Below are 23,489 nucleotides of genomic sequence, written 5' to 3' on the forward strand. Positions count from 1 at the left end.
GCCTGTACGGTATTCGGAAAGGCACAAATAATGTGTTTTTTCCGAATACTTATTTCGAACAAATACTTAAATACAAATACAAAAACATTTGTATTCGGGAACAAGAAAAACTTTATATCAAAAAGCTGCGTTTCCTCATGAGACATGGCGACCGGCGGCGCTGCTGATGTGGTGGCTGTAAATCCACTTGTTGATAAGAAAGGAGGAAAGAGCCACATATGGAAATAATTTTGGATTAGGCTAATGTCACGTTGTTATAAGGGGCCTTCACATAGCGCGTTTTTTTTGCGCGTGCTTGTTTTTTCTATGTCCATGTTGCATAGCAACGACAGACGCCACGAGAGAACAAGCGCTTATGGAAAGGAGAAAGCGGTGCGAACTGCGCTCTCCATGATGACGAGGAAGTATCATCAAAGAATTAATTGATTTCTAGCTCTGCATTAGTTTTAGATATATTTATGGAGATGAGAAATTAGATAAAAAGCCGTCATTATGTCATTAATATCCGTCAGAAAAGCAGTTCTAGGCTTTTTCTTGGCTGGATAACTCTTAGCAGGTTTAAAAAGCCCTTTTAAAATTAAATATTAATGCAGTTTTGGATTAAATAAAAGTAGTCAAGTCAAATAAAACACGTTTTATCTCCTGTATAGTTTGGTAACACTACAAAAAGATACCATTCATTAACATTACTTAATGCGTTATCTAACATCAACACATTGAGTGAACAATATATTTTTACTACATTAATTAATGTTTGTGAATGTTATTTAATACAAACACTTGATTGGTCATGTTTGTTCACTTCATTCATTGTGCATTAAATAATGTTAACATAAATAATGTTAACTTTTAATTTTAAAAATGTATTTTTAAATTAACCCCAAGGAGAATAATTGTGACAGTAGGCTATATAACTATTGTTTATTGTTAGGTCATTTTATCTAATGTTATCTAACAAATGGAATCTTATTGTAAAGTGTTTTTAATACTACAGTTTCCATCTTTGTAACCGTGATATACACTTTAATATATGTAAATTTAATCTAAATTAAGCTTTGGTACCGAAATTGGTACAGAGAACCGTGGATTTTCACTGGTATTGGTACCAAATACTGAAATTTTGGTAGCCTACCGTGACAACACTAGTAGCTCTGTTAGCTCGGTAATTTAGACAATAGGCTGTTGACAGAGTAACATTAACGTGTTAATATTGCATATCCATAATTATTATAATGGATATAATTAAAGAATACTTGCACTATAACGTAAATTAGAAGTGTAACGCAAAAAAAAAGGATTTTTACACCTATTTTGAATTTTACTCGAATACAAATACAAATACTTTTCCCCCCTCAACAAATACAAATACAAATACAGATACAAATACCGGCTGCTTTGCACACCCCTAATATATATATATATATATATATATATATATATATATATATATATATATATATATATATATATATATATATATATATATATATACACACACACACACACACACACACACAGTCATGCTCAGAATGAATCATACCCCTGGTAAATATGATAAAAAATGGCTGTAAAAAATAAATCTGCATCGTTTATCCTGTTGATCTTTCAATTAAAAAAAAATTGGCAAAAATCTAACCTTTCATTTAAGTAAAATAATTGAAAGTGTGTGTGTGTGTGTGTGTGTGGGGGGGGGGGGGGGGGCACATTATGAAATAAATGGCCACACATTGTTGGCCACAATTATTACCCTAGAATTTTCTAGTAATAAAATATCTCTTAAGTATATTCCCATTAATATTTACCTTTTTTTTTTTAGCACACCAGGGTAACTAGTAACATAAAATTGTCCAGCTATGACTTCTTGTTTCACATGAGTTTAAATATGAGGAAACACAAAGGCCAAATTCCCTTAATCATCCATCGCAATGAGTAAAACCAAAGAATATAGTTCTGATGCGCAGCAAAAGATTGTTGAGCATCACAAAATAGAAAGTGGCTGAAAGAAAATAGCTAAAGAATTGAAAATCCCCATTTTGACCATCAGGGCAATAATTAAGAAGTTATAATCAACTAAAGATGTTACGAATCTGCCAGGAAGAGGACGTGTGTCTATATTGTCTTAATGGACGGTGAGGATGAAAGTTTGAGTGGCCAAAGACTCTCCAAGGATCACAGATGGAGAATTGCAGAGATTAGTTTAGTCTTGGGGTCAGAAAGCCTATTTAAAAAAAAAAAAAACCTTCAAACAACCCCAACATCCCCACATGTTGTTTGGGAGGGTTTCAAGAAAAATGCTCCTCGCTCCTCCAAAAACAAACTCCAGCATATTCAGTTGTCAGACACGACTGGAACTTCAAACGGCACAGGGTTCTGTGGTCAGATGAAACAAGAAAAAAGAGCTTTTTGGCAGCAAACATGCTAGATGGGTTTGGTGCACACAAGGATAAAAAGTACCCCATGTGTACAATTTAATATACCATTGGATATTTAATGTTGTGGGCATATTTTTCTGCTTGAGGTCCTGGACTTCTTATTCAGATACATGGCATCGTGGATTCTATCAAATATCAACAGATAAAAAATCAAAACCTGACGCCTTCTGCTAGAAATCTTATAATGGGCCGTGGTTGGATCTTCCATCAGGACAAAAATCCAAAACAAACATCAAAATCAACACAAAAATTTGTTAGGGAGCACAAAATGAAGCTTCTGCCATGACCGTCCCAGTTCCCTGACCTGATAAGTGGAGTGAACTGAAGAGAAGCACCACCAACATGGATCTGGGAATCTGAAGGATCTGGAGAGATTCTATATGGAGGAATGGTCTCTGATCTCTTGTCAGGTGTTCTCCAAACTCATCAGGCATTATAGAAGAAGACTCAGAGCAGTTATCTTGGCAAAAGGAGATTGCAAAAAGGTATTTAATAAAAGGGTACCAATAATTGTGGTCAACGTGTTTTGGAGAAAAACATTTATTTCATAATGTGATTTCCCCCCCACTTTCAATTCTTTTACTTAAATGAAAGGTTAGATTTTTGCAAATTTTTTGAATGAAAGATCAAAAGGATAAACGATGCAGATTTATTTTTTACAGCCATTTTTGATAATATTTACCAGGGGTATGATTAATTCTGAGCACGACTCTCTCTCTCTCTCTCTCTCTCTCTCTCTCTCTCTCTCTCTCTCTCTATATATATATATATATGTGATGCGATCTGGGAAAACCCGTCGGGATGTCGCGCTGGGCCGTTTTCAGTAAATTCCAAAATAGTTTGAATGTCAGTTTTTTTGTCAATTTTTTTTCCCATTAAATTATTATTCTATAACATCTTTTCTCTTATCTCTGAAAATATCTTGGCAAAATTCCCTTGTTTAGTGCAGAAAAACAGCGATTTATAGTGTCAAGCTGAAAATACTCTCTTTCTCTAATGCATTCTATGCGACCATTTTCTCTAACGCCCGGCAGAGGTGAAAAAAGAAAAACAATCGCTGTATATCCCATACACCTGTCCGTCTCTTAACATTACAAAGATAGTTTACCTTTAAAATAAACCATATACATGTACAGTGAATGTGTATAGTGCGCATTTCGCGCCAGTCCTGTTTAAACTATAACGTCACGCAGTTTTATAACAATCGCGAGATGGACAAGAAGCGTCCCGACGGTGACAGTTAATTAAACCTGTTTTTCTCAAAATTCCGTTCCAGAAAATCATAGCGATCGGCCGACTTCAGATAAACATAACTTTTGCTACCAACAAGCTATGATAAAAATTAAAACAGATTTGGAAAGGGCTTGATACCAGCTTCCATATGATATCAAAACCTGTAATAGGTAAAATTTCACCATGTGGTGGGTTTTCCCAGATCGCATCACATATAATATATATATATATATATATATATATATATATATATATATATATATATATATATATAGATATATAGATAGATAGACACACACACACACACACACACACACACACACCCTCCCCTCCGTGCACACCACATCTGTCTCCACGAGATCATCCCTAGAAGCGTGGAAGCTTGGCCTATTTGGTGCAGAGAATACGGCTGGTGAAATTCAAAAGTTCACGAAACGTTGGTATCTCGTGAACACCTTTACACAATCACACATTAAAAAGTGCAATAAAAATATTTTATATTCTGAATACAATGTTGTCAGTGTGTAAATGTTGGAGTCCCGACCCGACCGATTGCGCCTTCTTTAGAAAGTTAACTAGTCGCAAGTTTGCGGTAAAATGCAGTTGGGTTGTCGAGGTCAAAACACTATATAAGCCTTTGCAGCAAGTAGGCTGCTTATACTAAATTTAGTATAGGGTGTGAAATTTGTACAGCTGTGGGATTTGTATAGGGTGTGAATTTTGTATAGAAGATGTGTAGATTTTTGGTACGGCGTGTGGATTTTGTAGAGGTAAATAAATTTGAATGGGGTGTGAATTTTGTATAGGGTGTTAAATGTGTGGATTTTGGGTTTGGTGTGTGGAATTTGAGAAGGTGTGAAACATTTTTGATTAATATTTAAAATAATAAAGTTCTGTGTAACGAATTATTAACCCTCTGAGGTCTGAGCTGTTTTCTGGGCCTGGAGGTGTTCTGACATGCTCTGACATTTGTGCTTATTTCTGTTACTTGTGACATTTTCATGGCTAAAGTCTGATTACACTGTATTCAGCACAAACTCTGCTACAATAATATATCAGCAGCATGTATATAAAAGTTTGTAGTTTTGAGATAATAACATTTATGCGTGGTTTGTGAAAAAACAAAAAAAAATTGTCACTGAAATAAGCTCATGAAACCCATACTGATTATTTCTTCATAAGACTTTTGAAAATTGTATCACGTAGCCCAGAATATTTGCTTCAAAACTATGTGAAAATCATCCTGACTGCTCATTCAGAGAAGACAATATATTGATTTAAAAATTTTACGACGTGTTTTGTGTGAGAAAGCTCTATGCAAGAGGCGTGGACATCTCATTATTATGTAAGCTTTTCTCACCTGAGAAAGACAAAAGACACTCCCTAATGGCCCTATTAGGAGCTATCAGGCCCTGCCATTCTGAGCAACCTTGCACAAAGAATGAGGAGATTTAAAAAAGAATGGCTTTTTGATTGTTTTTAATGTATTTACAACACAACATAATGACAAAAAAAAAACACATTATTTAACACACTGAACTAAAGACAGAGACTTGAACTGTCACACACCTTTGTGCCATTCCTGAAACATAGTAGGCTACATACCTTTCATTTCCATGGTGTTTGATTTTTCACTTTAGCATGTTCATGTATGGAGACTTATGTGAATGTTGAAGTCAGCAGGACTTATCAGTGGCATCTTGTTCCTCTAAAAACAACAACAAAACAGCTGTGAACATGCTGATATCAAGAGAAACTATGCTGCACAATTTGGGGAATATATTTTAGATTTTTCAGGTTAAAATAGCTTTTTAAAATGTACAGAATACACACACACATATATATATATATTAGCCTACTTTTACCATGCTGTGTTTTATTAGAATATAAAAACATCCTCGTGTTGAACACGTAGGCTATACAAGCACTGAAAGGTTGCCTATCATTCTAGTTCACATTTCACATTTCATGTTTCTGTCTACATGTACATGACATTAGGCTTAGTTCATGTTTTTACTCCAAACTCATTTCATAACATACATTTTAATCTGGCACGACCAGTTTAACATGTCTTACCTTAAAAATCTTATCATCTTCAAATCGCGTTCTTCTGAGGTAAATCCGAGGTAAATTCAAGGTAAACAGCACAGCACAGCACAGCTTACAGTTGTCCAAACCCGATGAAAGCAGAGAAGAGTAAGTTACGAAGTCTCTGCTTCTTTGTTTTGAGGTGATGAGGGCGTTTACAGGTCTGCGTTTCTCCGCATGGATCATTTGCATGTCAATCGCTCGTGCGCGCGTGGGTGTGGTCACATTATAGTTAATGAGGACGCGTTTGAGAAACTGTACATGCCGCTGCTTTCGTATGGATTACTTAAAAATAGAATATTTGTTTTTTATATAAATTTACATACTTTAAAAATAGAGATTCCAAGCGTTGTATAGACATGCGTTTCAAGTCTGTGTGACAAACATTCGCTGAGTTACAGGTCATTTTCTGTCGCGTTTCAGAATGAGTTTCACATTGAGAGAGACGGCAGAACGCGCATCATGTTTATTTTCTTTGTTTTACGAAAAACACAACATTTTGTTTTTATTATGAGTGTACACAAATAAAAGAAGTTATTAACAGTTTTGAATGATGTACAATACAAGTATGTAAAATCAAAATCAACAGAGTAATTTGCACTGATATAAAAAAAAACGAGCAGATCACGCCGGCGTGATTGCCGACCTCAGGGGGTTAACAAAGGAATTATTTTGAACCACGCCCACCCCCCGGTCTGACATGGAACAACTCCCCACCCCACCACCACCACAAATTGCTTTCTAATCTGTGGGAAACACTGTGTGTATATCACAGTGTGAGAAGATGAAAGATGAAATAACTTGCTTATCGGTTGTCTGAGTCCAGGTAGGTTGGTAAGAATCTCTAAGGTGTCTCTGTGTGATGTCTTTCCAGCTAAGAGAGTCAGGACATGTTTTCGACTTTCTATGTCAGCCTGCTCACAAGGCCACACGCTTGAGCTCACAAACCATCCATCAGCTGAAGGAAAAGAAAAACATACACTAGTAATCCCTTATTTCCAGATTCAGAACAACACGCACAAAAGTTGCATATGTCCTTTTTACCTCTCAGCATTTTCAAAGCTCCCTCAATACTCCCGCTGTAAAGGAAGAGCTCTGTTGCCATAGTGACCAGTTGACAGCGAGACACCCCGTGTTCATTCCCCATAATCCCCTTCAGAGTAATGAACTCAATGTGCAGTCTGAACATCACACTGACCAGCTTCACTCCCTAAGAACATGCAAGACAAACACAGTTTTCAGTCAAAGGTTTACTACTATACAGCATACTTTCATAAACAGGATACACACGCACCTTATTCCACTCTTGTGTCCTGTGGTACCTGAAGATCAGAGAGACTCCAATTCTTCCCAGGATGGTTTTGATCATTTCATTAGACGAGGCTTGCTGACACACTTACACAGAATAAAGACATGACAATCCACCCAAAATTTGTCATAAAACATGAAATTTATTTTCATGACTTTTCCCATTGTTTAAAAATCATTCTCCTTTCACATACATACATTTCTACTCTCACACACATACATTCTCCTTTCACATACATACATTTCTACTCTCACACACACATACATTCTCCTTTCACATACATACATTTCTACTCTCACACACACATACATTCTCCTTTCACATACATACATTTCTACTCTCACACACATACATTTCTACTCTCACACACACACATTCTCCTTTCACATATATACATTTCTACTCTCACACACATACATTCTCCTTTCACATATATACATTTTACTCTTATGCAAATGTATTCAAAGTATGCATTTATTATTATAAATAATAAATGTATGTAAGAAGAAAATGTATGTATGTCTGAAAAAAATATGTTTATGTAATATAATAATGTATGTATGTGTGAAAGAAAGTATAGTGGAAACAGAAGGCGTATAGTGGAAACGGAAGGCGTATAATGGAAACGGAAGGCAGGTCTGGCGCGATCGGGGTCATTTTCGGATATTTAGCCGCCTTTCAAACGCACACGACAGCCGTCGGACCGGAAGTCTTTCATTTCCAATGGAGAGTCGTACGGGAGCTGCGTGGAGTTCCGATCATATGCGAATGTCGTGTGCAGTGGAAAGGCAGCTTTACTATGATTATGGTAAATTCAGAAACTGCAGCGAGAGAACGTTTTTCATCCGACTAGCTACTCAGGGGTATGTCCGCGGCCGGGCTGTCAGATGTCGTGCGGGAGATCGACTTGACAATGTTTAAAAGAGATTCATTTTCAGTGCACTCAATGTTTTTGTAAAGAGAGTTTACAGTTATAAAGTTAAATAGCTGCGTTAAGTGCTTCTATAGAGTCCAGCTATTTCAACACTGTGAAACAAAAACGAATTTATTGTTGTCTTTGTTGAATTTGCAGATTGTAGTGTGTGACAGAAATAAAAATGATATGTGCCACCAGAAAAACAGCCTCTTCTGTGTGTGCAACAGGACATAACTGTTCTCAGACCTGATTCTTTGTCTGGATTCATAAGCAGACCGCACTACATTTAGACATCCATATAAGGACTATGAGAACCCTGATCATGGACACTATCAAAAGTTTGGGGTCAGTAAGAGTGGCATGAAGCAAATTGGGGGCCAAGAGCCGTTGAAGCGGAGCAAATGTTAATAAGTGCACAAAACAGCGGTCTCAAGTCCCACGGAGTAGTTTTGGAAGGGTAAAAGAAGGAGCTATGACAGTGAAAGGCGAGAGGGGACCAGGCCTGGGACATTTTTGTCAAAGCAACTTTGTTTTATGCTTTGTGTGTAACAGTCGGCCGTGACATGTTTATTTTTGTGTTATTAATCATTCCTGCCTCCTTCCCTGAGCTTGAACTTGGCTACAGTAAGATTATTTTAATCCTCTGGGGTTTTGGTGGATTTTTTCCACATAGCAGCAAAATCGACTTAAATTACTCCGTCATTTTCAATACATCATTCTAAACTGAAAAGGGTTTACTGTTATTTGTGTACACTTAAAATAACAACCACCAGCCACCATAGTCACATGTTTACCGGGAGCCATAGTGCCTGACATCAAAGCAAATTCAAAAGTGCTGGCTAATGCTAATTGTAAATTCTAGGGGTGTCCATGGTTAACCGATTAACCGTTAAAAATTGCGTAACCGAGTGAAACATTTTGCTCGGTTAAGTGGCGTCAATGGCGTGCATTTAAATTCAATGTAATGTTGTAATACATTTTTGCACCACCAGAGACCGCTAGACCAGTTTTCTAATATGGAGCGGGCAAAGAAAGCGCGCGTCCGAGAGTGAAGGCTGTGCGCGAGCCAGAAACAAACAGTATCCGCGCCACTGATCGCAGCACAATAATATCTGTCTGCAGAGCCGCAGCTTTACCCCAGCAGTTTTACCCCGCGCATGTGCAGTTTCATCACAACAGTTTTACCCGCAGAGTCCGTTTACCGTTACATTAACCCATACAATTTGTATTATGCATTTCCTAAACATGTACTTGCTAATCAAACACTTTATATGAACAAACTACTAATCTATAAAACACAATCGGTCTTCCGACCTTTTACTATTGTGTTGATATGCGCGAGGGAGAGAGAGCAATGCAGCGCTCGTGTTGTTTGAAGGCGGTGAGTGCGCGCGCGCGGCCGGGGCTCTCTCACTGTTTGTTCTTATGCGCCCTGTCCACTGATCTAAATAATTAGTTGTTACGACGACTTATTTGTTCCCTCGTTTTAATAAATCGTGGACACGTTGACCTAATTCCCTCCCTCATTTTGATTTAACGAATTACAACGTGGCCAAAAACAGTTTGATACTATTAATTAGTGAATGCTAAAGACCTATTTTTTGTGAATTGGTGAATATTCAGGTGAATTATTTCGTGGCCACGAATTAATAATAATTATTAAACTGTTTTTCTTACCTGTGAAGATAGCTCTTCAGTGAAGGCCGACTATTCTCGTACAGCTTTTTATTCCTTTTTTTGTGTGTGAATTGGTGAATATTCAGGTGAATTGTTTCGTGGCCACGAATTAATAATACCTCAGCACGTTTTACAAGACCCTTCTCGATCGCAGCGGCAACGAGCACTTTGATCACTTGATTTAAAAAACAAAACATTTCAGCGCTAGATCGCCTAAAAAAAAAAACGAACGAAATGAATGCTCTGCTAGTTAACTGGAGATGTTTTGTTTATTTGTATTGGTATTCGTGCCGCGAGATGTTTCAAAAGTGGTGGGGACAATATCGACCTTAGAAAATAGTGGTGGGGACATGTCCCACCCGCAAATTACGCCTATCTCGGGGTTGCGGCGCGCACACTATGGTTAACCGAGTATTAACCGCTAAGGGCCTCGGTTAACGGTTAATGAAAAACTTGAAAACGTGCAGCCCTAGTAAATTCTCTTAAGACTATTATCCCACAACCGATAAAATACCTTAATCGATCCGATTGGGCTTGATCCGAATGAAATTTTGATCGGATTGAAAGGGGTTGTTTATTCTTTTCTAATCTGATCGAGAGAACATGTAAACACTTGATCAGATTGAAAACCTAAATTCAAAGGACTGCGCATGTGCGATGACATAGAAATAGCGCACTGACGTATGACGAGCAGAACAAGCTGCTCTTCCTGTTGAATAAAGTGTCATATATTTGAGCGTCCCGTCCGGTCCAGTCATTCTAAAATTCTCATTTCACTCAACGTCTGTGAAGTGGAGCAGGACAACGTCCTACCAGTCCTTGTTCTTTCGGATTGTCATCCACAGACTACTGGTTTTAGGCGCGGGGAGGGGCATTTTTACTGCGTGATAAATATAAGCAGTCTGGCACAACAGTTCATATGTTCATAAACAAATAAACTGCGCAAACAACAGGAAGCTCTGTATATTTGTGCAGTGTGCTCGTCAAAAAATCAATTCCGATTGATGCTTGTGAAATATGAACTTGCACATCATCCCGACCACTTGTTTAGCGTTCATGTAAACACTACATTTATAGTGTACATTTATATTAATATGCTGAGAGTCTTATGTTTATTTGATGGCAATTTCACATTTCTTGTTTGTATGAAGGCTAAATACAAATAAAAGGTGAACAGATGGCAAATGGGAACATGGTTTGTGTAACATTAGCAAAACATTAGTCAGGCAAAAGGTTAATCATTTTAATTACCGTTATGTAGGGCTGGCGCGATAACCGCAATATTGTAGTACCGCGCTACAGACAAGCCAACTGCAGAGGATTGCAAGTAACCGCAGCAACTGCGATATTCACATGTTTTCTTTACTCATAAGGCTATACCCTTATTGTTTTGAACTTTGTGCATGTGAATTAAATGTTACATAAGTTACTAATGATAACAAGACTGTTTATCATGGTCATTTGTACAGAGGCTTTGTGGATTTGCACTTTAGCCTAAACAGACAGTGAATGAGAGAGATCGACTGACTGAGTGCGATTACCTGTGTCTGTCTTTGAGGTCAAGTCATTTATATTCGTGAAAAGGTTTCAGTGACCAAGAAAAGTGAAATATTTGTCGTATCACCCTTTTAACGTTTAAGGGTTTTTACCATGAATGGCGTCAGCAGCAGCGCTGGTCAACATTCCACAGCGCGAGGAAGCCACGGAAAAAAAAATCAGTGAGTCACGCATTGAATCAATGCCATTGGTCTCTATTAAAGCAGCACTCAGTAGCTTCGGGATTTCTTCGCTGTATTCTCGCTTTTTGCTCGCAGGTTTCTCTCTAGAGCTCCCCCCACAGCTTCGGAATAGATATTTGACAACACTGTTGTAAAAACTCGTTGGTGATTCTCAAGACACCAGAGGCTATAGATCAACGACATCAAAGCAGATGGGACATTCTTTAAAACGTCTTCTTCATTCGGGTTCGAACAGCGTGAGGGAGCGCAATAATGACAGCATTTTAGCAGATTTCTTTTGGCTGTAAAGCAATTGTTTCCATCGCGAGACCTGATATCACGCAAGACCTCCTGACGCGGCGGCCGGCGGCCCGCCGGCTCAAAGTTGCAAGTGCGGATTTTCCGCTCACGGGCACCAGGGGGGTGCGAAACGACCACCATTCAACCCGAAATAAGTAATATAACCATTCCAATGACTCCGAAGCTGTTCAGTTAAGGTAAAAAAAGTTACTTAGTTCACCTTTAAGTGAAGCATCAGCTTCAGTGTTACCCATGCGACGCATTGCTGGTCAGCTGAGCCTTGAAAAGTGGAGCTCAAAGTTAAAAATAATTTACACATTGTTTCAGTACATCTACCTTTTAATGAATCAGCGTTTTTGAACGTGTTTGTTGAATGAACGGTTTAATGACTCACTCAAAGACAGTCCGTTGCCGTAACAATGTAACTGCATGCTGAGTGACAGCCTTTCAATGCGCAGAGACGCTGTTTAGTTTCGGTTACATTGGTTACTGAAAATGTCCTCGTTTTTGTGCATGCTGACCACATCGTAACACTTACGATATATATACATTGAGGAAAATAAGTATTTGAACACCCTGCTATTTTGCAAGTTCTCCCACTTAGAAATCATGGAGGGGTCTGAAATTGTCATCGTAGGTGCATGTCCACTGTGTGAGACATAATCTAAAAAAAAAAATCCAGAAATCACAATGTATGATTTAACTATTTATTTGTATGATACAGCAGCAAATAAGTATTTGAACACCTGAGAAAATCAATGTTAATATTTGGTACAGTAGCCTTTGTTTGCAATTACAGAGGTCAAACGTTTCCTGTAGTTTTTCACCAGGTTTGCACACACTGCAGGAGGGATTTTGGCCCACTCCTCCACACAGATCTTCTCTAGATCAGTCAGGTTTCTGGGCCATCACTGAGAAACATGGAGTTTGAGCTCCCTCCAAAGATTCTCTATTGGGTTTAGGTCTGGAGACTGGCTAGGCCACGCCAGAACCTTGATATGCTTCTTACAGAGCCACTCCTTGGTTATCCTGGCTGTGTGCTTCGGGTCATTGTCATGTTGGAAGACCCAGCCTCGACCCATCTTCAATGCTCTAACTGAGGGAAGGAGGTTGTTCCCCAAAATCTCGCAATACATGGCCCCGGTCATCCTCTCCTTAATACAGTGCTGTCGCCCTGTCCCATGTGCAGAAAAACACCCCCAAAGCATGATGCTACCACCCCCATGCTTCACAGTAGGGATGGTGTTCTTGGGATGGTACTCATCATTCTTCTTCCTCCAAACACGTTTAGTGGAATTATGACCAAAAAGTTCTATTTTGGTCTCATCTGACCACATGACTTTCTCCCATGACTCCTCTGGATCATCCAAATGGTCATTGGCAAACTTAAGACGGGCCTTGACATGTGCTGGTTTAAGCAGGGGAACCTTCCGTGCCATGCATGATTTCAAACCATGACGTCTTAGTGTATTACCAACAGTAACCTTGAAAACGGTGGTCCCAGCTCTTTTCAGGTCATTGACCAGCTCCTCCCGTGTAGTTCTGGGCTGATTTCTCACAGCCCCAGTCCGAGGGAGATTGACAGTCATGTTTAGCTTCTTCCATTTTCTAATGATTGCTCCAACAGTGGACCTTTTTTCACCAAGCTGCTTGGCAATTTGCCCGTAGCCCTTTCCAGCCTTGTGGAGGTGTACAATTTTGTCTCTAGTGTATTTGGACAGCTCTTTGGTCTTGGCCATGTTAGTAGTTGGATTCTTACTGATTGTATGGGGTGGACAGGTGTCTATGCAGCTAACGACCTCAAACAGGTGCATCTAATTTAGGATAATAAATGGAGTGGAGGTGGACATTTTAAAGGCAGACTAACAGCTCTTTGAGGGTCAGAATTCTTGCTGATAGACAGGTGTTCACATACTTATTTGCAGCTGTATCATACAAATAAATAGTTAAAAAATCATATATTGTGATTTCTGGATTTTTTTTTTTAGATTATGTCTCTCACAGTGGACATGCACCTACGATGACAATTTCAGACCCCTCCATGATTTCCAAGTGGGAGAACTTGCAAAATAGCAGGGTGTTCAAATACTTATTTTCCTCACTGTATATTACATGTATTTTAACAGTGTTGTTCAATAAAATCATATGATTACTTGCTTTTGATATTTTATTTGAACCAATTATTATTGACTCACTGTTATAATATATGCATTTAAGTCAAAGGCTATTGTTCAACTTGCGTCTGTTATTAAAAAATTATCCAATTACTCGATTTATCAACATAATCGACCGATTACAAAAAAAAGTCGTTAGCGACAGCCCTAGTTCAGACAGAGGATGAAAGCAGGTGCTGCAACAATGAACAATATATGAAAATGATTTGTTTATATATATATATATATATATATATATATATATATATATATATATATATATATATATATATATATATTAGGGGTGTGCAAAGCAGCCGGTATTTGTATCTGTATTTGTATTTGTTGAGGGGGGAAAAGTATTTGTATTTGTATTCGAGTAAAATTCAAAATAGGTGTAAAAATCCATTTTTTTTGCATTACACTTCTAATTTACGTTATAGTGTAAGTATTCTTTAATTATATCCATTATAATAATGGATATGCAATATTGGTTGATGTTTTTCCTTAAATCCAGCAATGAACATGTAACAAGGAACGTCATTGAAAAGAAAATAACATAACAGCCATTACCTACGTTAACGTTACTCTGTCAACAGCCTATATTGTCTAAATTACAGAGCTAACAGAGCTACTAGTGTTGTCACGGTGCCAAAATTTCAGTATTCGGTACCAATACCAGTGAAAATCCTCGGTTCTCTGTACCAATTTCGGTACCAAAGCTTAATTTAGATTAAATTTACATATATTAAAGTGTATATCACGGTTACAAAGATGGAAACTGTAGTATTAAAAACACTTTACAATAAGATTCAATTTGTTAGATAACATTAGATAAAATGACCTAACAATAAACAATAGTTATATACTGTCACAATTATTCTCCTTGGGGTTCATTTAAAAATACATTTTTAAAATCAAAAGTTAACATTATTTATGTTAACATTATTTAATGCACAATGACTGAAGTGAACAAACATGACCAATCAAGTGTTTGTATTAAATAACATTCACAAACATTAATGTTGTAAAAATATATTGTTCCCTCAATGTGTTGATGTTAGATGCGCATTAAGTAATGTTAATGAATGGTATCTTATTGTAGTGTTACCAAATACAGGAGATAAAACGTGTTTTATTTGACTTGGCTGTACTTTTATTTAATCCAAAACTGCATTCATATTTAATTTTAAAAGGGCTTTTTAAACCTGCTAAGAGTTATCCAGCCAAGAATAAGCCTAGAACAGCTTTTCTGATGGACTGATATTAATGACATGATGACGGCTTTTTATTTCATTTCTCATCTCCATAAATATATCTAAAGCTAATGCAAGGGCTAGAAATCAATTAATTCTTTGCTGATACTTCCTCGTCATCATGAAGAGCGCAGTTCGCACCGCGTCTGTCGTTGCTATGCAACCAACATAGGCGCGCCTGGAAAAACGAGCGCGCCGTTCGCTTCTATTATTATAAGCGCGCTTGCCGCGCGCCTACATTTGAAATCTGCACGCGCAAAAAACGCGCTATGTGAACGACCCCTTATGGCAACGTGACATTAGCCTAATCCAAAAAATGTCCGTGTCATTTCCGTGTCATTTCTTATCAACAAGTGGATTTACAGCCGGAGGAAACGCAGCTTTTTGATATAAAGTTTTTCTTGTTCCCGAATACAACTATTTTTTTAAGTATTTGTTCGAAATAAGTATTCGTAAAAAACACATTATTTGTGCCTTTCCGAATACCGTATTCGGGTTCGGCTCCACCCCTAATATATATATATATTTATTAAATGATGTAAACATTCTAGCAGACATAATTAACACAGTTATGAACCTGCAAAAGGTCATAAATGGTGCCCGTTACCTTTTAAATAATTGCTGTACTTCATTTTTTTTTTTTTTTTTTATTTAGAAACAAAGTGGATCACGGTTTCCACAAAAATATTAAGCAGCGAAACTATTTTCAACATTGATAATAAGAAATGTTTTAAAGCAGCAAATCAGTATATTAAAATGATTTATAAAGGATCATTTGAGGATCAATGAATAATGGAGTAAAGACTGCTGAAAGTTCAGCTTTGCCATCACAGGAATAAATTACATTTTAAAAATATATAAAAAAAAAAAAGTTATTTTAAAATGTAATAATATTACTGGTTTTACTGTTGACCAATTAAATAAAGCCTTAATGAGCATATAAGACTTCTTTCATAAAGATTTAAACATCTTACCAAACCCTTACTTTTAAATGGAAATGTACGTATGAATTATTTAACAAAACTCAATTTTTTAAAATCAATGAAATCAAGTAAGTGTGTACCTGATTCAGCAAACAGCTCATATGGTAGGGCGAGTTTGTCTTTGGGCTCTTTCAGCAGCGCCATGGTAACGCAGCAGCAGAACCTGAGAAGTTCTGGGGGACTGTGTGAACCTACACAAACACCACAGAATACTAGTGCCAATCCAGCCCAGTCATCCTGATGCTTCAGCATCTGAAGAGACACGCACACACACACACACACACACACACACACACACACACACACACACACACACACACACACACACACACACACACACACACACACACACACACACACGTAAAACCTCTCCACAAATAAGTGATAATGTAAAAGACATGGCATCATAAATAAATAAGAATGGGAAAAAAACAAAGAGAAACAAACAAGAGAGAGCAAATATAAAAGTGTAAATAAGTACTATGGAAATGAGGTACAGATGTGGCCTTTAAAAATGCGCGTCTCAGAGAGAAGAATGCCACGAGCACTTCCGAAATTCTGCGGGATTCTGCAGAAGGGGGATTAGGTGTTGGACGCAGGAAATACTAAAACCTGTAGATGGCAGTCGTGTTTCATGTGGCCATACTGACGACAATACTGTATGTGTGCTCGACTTCATGCTGAGCATACTGTATGATATTGAAGTAACATGACAGGGATTCTCGGTGCTTTGGCAGTACTTTGATGTCATACACATGCACGCTTTTTGGCAAACGTTTGGTTGGCAAAGTTTTCTTTTGCCAGTTACATAAACAGTCACATATTCTTCATAAAAATCCGACTCATAAAAATCCGATTCAAACGCGCATCATTTTTTTTCTATGTACTTACAGTAGAAGAGACGTGATGTATGATAACTGAGTCTTATAACACAATAATTCGCGAAGACCTTTGAAGAGACCGAGAGCATTTGCGCAATATCATTAACTAGTTTATCTAATTTTACATTTAGTTCCTTTTTGCATCGGAACGTTTTAAATAGCTTTAACATGGTTGTAATGCGCGTTTCTGCATTACTGTACAGTACTTTTTATATTATCATGTTTCCCTTTATCGATTTCGGTGGGGACAGTGGGTACGCGTACCCACCAGATATCGTCATGGGTCATTGTGTACCCACCACTTTTAACTTCTGTCCATAATAATTTGACTTTTGGTTCGATTTTTTTAAACCGTTTTCAGTGGTTGAGGAACAATATGAGAGAGAAATTTGGTAATCATTGTCTGATCCAACAAAAAAACATTATAATATTCATTTTATTTTATTTTTCGTGTTCGCATTTATGAGGGAAAAAACAATGTGTCAGTTCTCTGTTACGGACGAGCGCCCTGAAAGCGCCACTAAAAGACTGCTTTAAAACTATCACAGAGACCTCAAACAGAACAGCTGCCTTTCTTTAAATTGAATTTCGTTTTGTATTAATTATATCTTAATTTTAATCAATGTTTCATGAACCAATTGCCTTGATTTATAAGAAGTAAATATAGCAGACAATCTCGACATTGGAGGCGCCGGCGAGTGAACTGGAGTTCGTCTCATAAATGAACCGAAACTCAGCGTATAATGCACATTCACATTCACGGCGTATTTAGACACATTTAGACGCATTCATAATCATTACTTTTACCGGTTCTTTGTGGCAAGCTTTATGCGTACGGTCGTGCGCTTGAGTGCGGCTATATTACGTAAACGCTCATTATCCTGTAGGCTAAAGTAGTAATTAAATGAATATAAAGGGGAGATTTGTCCATGAATGACTTAAATGAACAACTAAAACTTTTAGTTGGAAGCAGCCCTTACTCCACATATTTTCGAACCAGGCAACAGGACATCTGGGTTGAGCGAGCGACCCTGCGGAATATTCAGAAATGCGCTCTCCACTCACGAGCTCTGATCGGAACAAACCTGAACCACACTGTCTGCTGAACTTGCGCAGAAACATCAAAATATTATATTTTCTAAAGAAGAATTTTAAAACTTTATTGGTGGTAGTTGAGAAGAATTCCTCTTTCCATATCTAAATCAGTTTGAGCGCAATATAAATTTAGGCTATCATATTGTTATTCTTATTATATAAGAATACGTATTTTTTTTACAACATTTTTATAGAGAATATAAGTTTAGCGTGTTGTGTGTATTTCCTAATTATAAGCTTTTGGTGAAATTGCAACAAAACTAAAAGTGCATAAAACATAAAAAACATCATTACTTTTTTAATTCTTATTCACTCTTTGTTTTAGCGATGTTTATAAATATACTATATTTTTGCATTTTGTTGACAAACTGTCCTACACTGAAAAGAAACCAATGTAATCTTCCTGATTTAATCACGTAAAACACAAGCACCACTCTTCTGAATGATGGTAACAAACCTCCAAGAGTTTGTAAACCATTTATTTGTAAAACATATTTAATGCTAACTTTACTTACAAATAAAAAAAATATATATAAATAAAACGACATGAAGGAAGTTAGTTCCAAAATGTAATTAATTGCAGTCTTTGTTTTAGCTGCTTGTTTTAGCTGCTACCAATTGACACAGAGTAAAAAAATTACAAACCACCCACCCCCCAGGTCTGCTAATTCTTTGCCAACCCCCAATGCTAATCGATCTCCTCTCAGGGAATCAAAAGAAAACCGGTTTTTCCAGGTTTCACCAGCGTGTGGGCGGGGTTTTAATCCCTTGCAGTTCCTTTGTTTAAATGCTATTTAAGCTGATCTACTATACATACGATTTAAGTTATTTTAAATTAATGTTTATAACTTATAAAAATAAGTTGATATCGTGTAACTTAATTTGACATATGTTGATATAACCAACTGACATTGTAGGCTAGTAGATTAGATTGCATGCAGGAAGAGGCTTATGCTTTGTATTAAGTAATGAGCGTTTAGGCTACTATATAGCCGCACTCAAACGCACGACCGCACGCATAAAGCTTGCCACAAAGAACCAGTAAAAGTAATGAATGCGTCTAAATGTGTCTAAATACGCTGTGAATGTGAATGTGCATTATACGCTGAGTTTCGGTTCATTTATGAGACGAACTCCAGTTCACTCGCCGGCGCCTCCAATGTTGAGATTGTCTGCTATATTTACTTCTTATAAATCAAGGCAATTGGTTCATGAAACATTGATTAAAATTAAGATATAATTAATACAAAACGAAATTCAATTTAAAGAAAGGCAGCTGTTCTGTTTGAGGTCTCTGTGATAGTTTTAAAGCAGTCTTTTAGTGGCGCTTTCAGGGCGCTCGTCCGTAACAGAGAACTGACACGTTGTTTTTTCCCTCATAAATGCGAACACGAAAAATAAAATAAAATGAATATTATAATGGGTCAGACAATGATTACCAAATTTCTCTCTCATATTGCTCCTCATAACCACTGAAAACGGTCAAAAAATCGAAACAAAAGTCAAATTATTATGGACTTTAAGTTAAAAGTGGTGGGTACAAAATGACTCATGACGAAATCTGGTGGGTACACCGCACCGTCCCCACCGAAATCGACGCTTATGCTAGTACAATTATCTTTGCTTCTGACAAGTTTCTGTAATAAATCCGTAAATCAATCACAAAACGTGTTGATGTGTTGGCAAATACAATTTTAAATGGTCAATTTAAAAAAAGCAGTAACGTGTATAAAACCCGCTTCAATAGTTAACAATATCTGAACTGTGCTCTTTTGCATACTTCTAATTTTCTCATGCACTTTGTCTTGTATTTCTGCAATAGATTCATTGATCTGGCCATAATTGTGACCAGACTAACGTAATTTCTCTGTCATTTCTCTGTCTTTTTATCTCTTTAAAATATTGCTACTTTTAGAAAAAAATGACAATTATGAATCAAATTATTATGAACAAACAATGAAACTGTGTCAAAATTCGACAACACAAAGAATTATCAAAAGGCGATATAACGCACATCTCAGGTTAAATTAATTATATAAAAAAACAGGGAACATTTTGTAAAAACAAAACTGAACAAAATGCGTAATTAAAATAATTGTAGGCCTATTATGTTTTACCAAATATTTAATACCACTTCCCCATAATGATGTAATTAATTTTTAAAACAACATCTGTCAAACTGTCAATCAGATACCTCTTATCTGGCCATTTTTATTTTATTTTAGAAGTCATGACTGTTGATCACCCTTTATATGGATTTTGTGAATATGAATATTTAAAAGATTTACAAACTGTCGGCAAGACCTCAAGCCAACCCCGGACATTCTGCGACTAACGTGGAAAAATAGACAGTTCAATTAAAATATTTATTAATAATGTAATTGTAATGGCAATCAGATGCGCCCAAAATATAAATGCAACGCGTTGTGCTGCAACATTATCTCACAAGAACAATCACACAATAAATATCTGCAGGAATTAAGAATCTGGGTAGCTAAGTCGCATTATTTAAGCCTTTCATTATGTTAGGATGATTTTGTGTATAAAATAAAAAAAAATACTGCTGGGTTTTTACAGGCAGAGTCACGTGTATTATGCTCACACTAAATTCTCTGTTGCACTTAAATGCGCATTGCACGCACAATCATCTTAATAGCCTAGTTGTACAAAAAAAGTTATGCGCTGGCAAGAACGTCACTTTGCTGTTTTAATAAAAGCAATGTTAAATATTCTACATGCACTCATCTCCTGGAAACCACAGTAATGACAAAGCATATATAAAAATTCGTAAACGTTGTCCAATACCCCTTCTCGTCTTAAGAACACTTTGATGAACCTTTTGGATTTACAAATATTTTCAAATGTCTGTATAATGCAGTACTGTAAATATTTGTGTCTATTATTATTTATAATTTATATTTTATTGTGGATGTTTTCTCACAATCATGACATAATGTGAAGTAAAATGAAAAATCAAATGTAAATTTGTTTTTTATGCGCCACCTGGTGGATATTCTGTGAAGCGAAACACATTGAGGGAATTTGTAAGTAGTGCCCCCCGAAAGCACTTGCAGAATTCTGCGAGACTGTGCGAGACGAATTGCCGAATGCCGCGGGAGAAAACGCGCGTTTTTAAAGGCCACATCTGTAATGATCTTACTTCAACTCTAACAACAGCCTGGGCCAGATCCGACAGCTCAGATGTGTGAGGGTTAGTCGCCAGAGCTCTACAAACAAAAACAGAGTATGTGTGACATCATGTGATGGTTTTTCGGTAATGTAACATGATAAAACTATTAACTGTTCTGCTGTGGGAGGGAGCATACCTGCATTTAACAGCAAGGAAAATGTCCATCTGCTGTCTAGGAACCAGCATCATTTGGAGATGACTCTGCATGACCTCACACTGATCCACACTGAATACACAACCTGCCTCAACAATCTAAACACATAAACACATATTAAATGTGGCATTATGGCTAATCTGAAATTGTAATTGCAGAGCGCACACACACTATCACTTACCTCCATTATATTATATAATGATCTAATGCAAGGATGCCCAAACCTGTTCTTGCAGATCTACCTTGCTGCAGATCATCAGGAGTACTTGATAACTGCAGACAGTTCAGGATCTGAACTCTGCGGGTAGGTAGATCTCCAGGAACAGGATTGGGCACCCCTGATCTAATGCTTAAAAAGTGAGCATTACCTTTGAGGTGAGGAGAATGAGCTCAGGGACAGTGTTGATCAGACCTCTTTCCCTCACAAGTTTAAAAACAGCCAACATAATCTCAGGAGGAGGCTGACACAAGAAAATATATAAGAAAATACATAAGAAAAACAAAGTATATATTTATGCATTATATAGACAGTAAGTAGTCAACCAGAATGCCTATTACCACCGCAACAAGGCCACAGCGTTAAATACAACTCAGTGCCGCAAAAGGACCGTTTGCAACATTGCTCAGTAAGGCTGGAATTGTGACATTTTACTTGTAAATTAAGATAATCAAATAAATTACTGGCAATAACACACATAATAATAACTAGAAAAATGCATTTCCGGAGGAACTGCAAAGTGTGCTTGCTCGGGTGCAGTGCACTAACGTTAGCAGGTAGTGGATAGATGCGAGATGCGAGAAAAAATGCGAGAATGCGAGAAAAAAGATGTCAAACTGTCTTTTATTTTTTAATTTAATTCCTCAATCAGCGCTGGACCGGCATTTTCTGTCTTCCGCTGAGCCCTGGCCGTAGACAGATCATATGTTTTACGCTGTCAATGCAGTGGTCTGCGTTGCGCTGATCTTATTCACACTATCGAGTGTAGGTGCAGCATTCTAACATTGAGTCATAATGAGCTGTTTGTGAAGAAATGATCCGCTTCCAAATTATGTCATTTTAATCACGAAATTGAAACATTAAAAAACAATTTGCTCTTTATGGTGTGCGCATGATAGAGCGCGGCAGCAACGAACCATCAGCTTGCAGCGTAACAACATTGAATGCTCGGCCCAACAGCTGATCATAGCTGTACAGGGCGCCTTATTATTTTCCATCTCCATAAATATATCTAGTAGTAAAGCTAATGCAAGGGCTAGAAATCTATTAATCTTTTGCTGATACTTCCTTAGCTGTGTCTGAAACCGCTCACTCGTTCACTAATCCCGTATAGTAAATGGCAGTTGAGTGCACTACATCAGCAAAGAATTCGGACGCTGACATAATTATCACGCGCCAGAGAGCTCAGACAATTTGTCATAAACATTACCTACCCATCTTTAATATTTCCTTTTTTTGGCTGTATGAATTGTATGGAACAATTGTATGTATGTATTTTTCACGTTTATTGCGTTATTTGATTAAAAAAAAAGATAATAAAAACACTTGCTTGTCATATTTATTTACTTTTTACATTTATATGTGAAAATAAAAGAGAACAAAACACTACACAACACATTTGTTTATTCAAATATAGATATAACGGTATATATAAATAAATAACCAGGCGTCTGGTCTTATAAATGATTGTTTTCTAACTCACGTGCACCGTTGCCATGGTGACATTTTTGTTTATTTTTCATTCGCGCTCTATCGCCTTATTGTGTTGGATTGTGGGAAATAGTGTCTCAGCAAGTGTACATCGTATGTACACTCGAATTCAGAGAGGATTGGGTAAAAGTAGTGAAGAATGGAGGGAATGATGTCGTTCACTCAGAATTCGGACACCTCTACAAAATGGCCGACACCCTAAATAGTGCACTATATAGTGGATAGGGAGCGATTTCAGACACAGCTCTTGTCATCATGGAGAGCGCAGTTCATGGTTGCATAGCAACGACAGACGCCACAGGAGAACAAGCGCTTGTGGAAAGGAGGCAGCGGCGCGCTCGCGCTTTCCACTTGTTTTTACACATCTAATGTGCGTTCCATTCGACAGGGTCCATA

The 23,489-nt window shown here is 37.3% G+C and overlaps 1 protein-coding gene across 5 annotated transcripts in view; it reads right to left on the bottom strand.

The window, feature by feature from the left end:
- topaz1 (testis and ovary specific TOPAZ 1) overlaps positions 1 to 23,489 on the bottom strand; it is a 104,821-nt gene that overhangs the window by 5,681 nt on the left and 75,651 nt on the right. For all 5 annotated transcript variants that reach the window (XM_079878098.1, XM_079878101.1, XM_079878102.1 and 2 more), the window contains 7 exons: positions 21,754 to 21,846; positions 21,368 to 21,483; positions 21,202 to 21,268; positions 16,146 to 16,317; positions 7,048 to 7,148; positions 6,798 to 6,963; positions 6,559 to 6,711 (listed from right to left, as the gene is read on the bottom strand). In XM_079878098.1, coding sequence (XP_079734224.1) covers positions 6,559 to 6,711; positions 6,798 to 6,963; positions 7,048 to 7,148; positions 16,146 to 16,317; positions 21,202 to 21,268; positions 21,368 to 21,483; positions 21,754 to 21,846 — 868 coding nt within the window. The remainder of the gene's footprint in view (positions 1 to 6,558; positions 6,712 to 6,797; positions 6,964 to 7,047; positions 7,149 to 16,145; positions 16,318 to 21,201; positions 21,269 to 21,367; positions 21,484 to 21,753; positions 21,847 to 23,489) is intronic.

Source organism: Squalius cephalus (genome assembly GCF_949319135.1).
Source record: "Squalius cephalus genome assembly, chromosome: 8".
NCBI classification, from domain to species: domain Eukaryota; kingdom Metazoa; phylum Chordata; class Actinopteri; order Cypriniformes; family Leuciscidae; genus Squalius; species Squalius cephalus.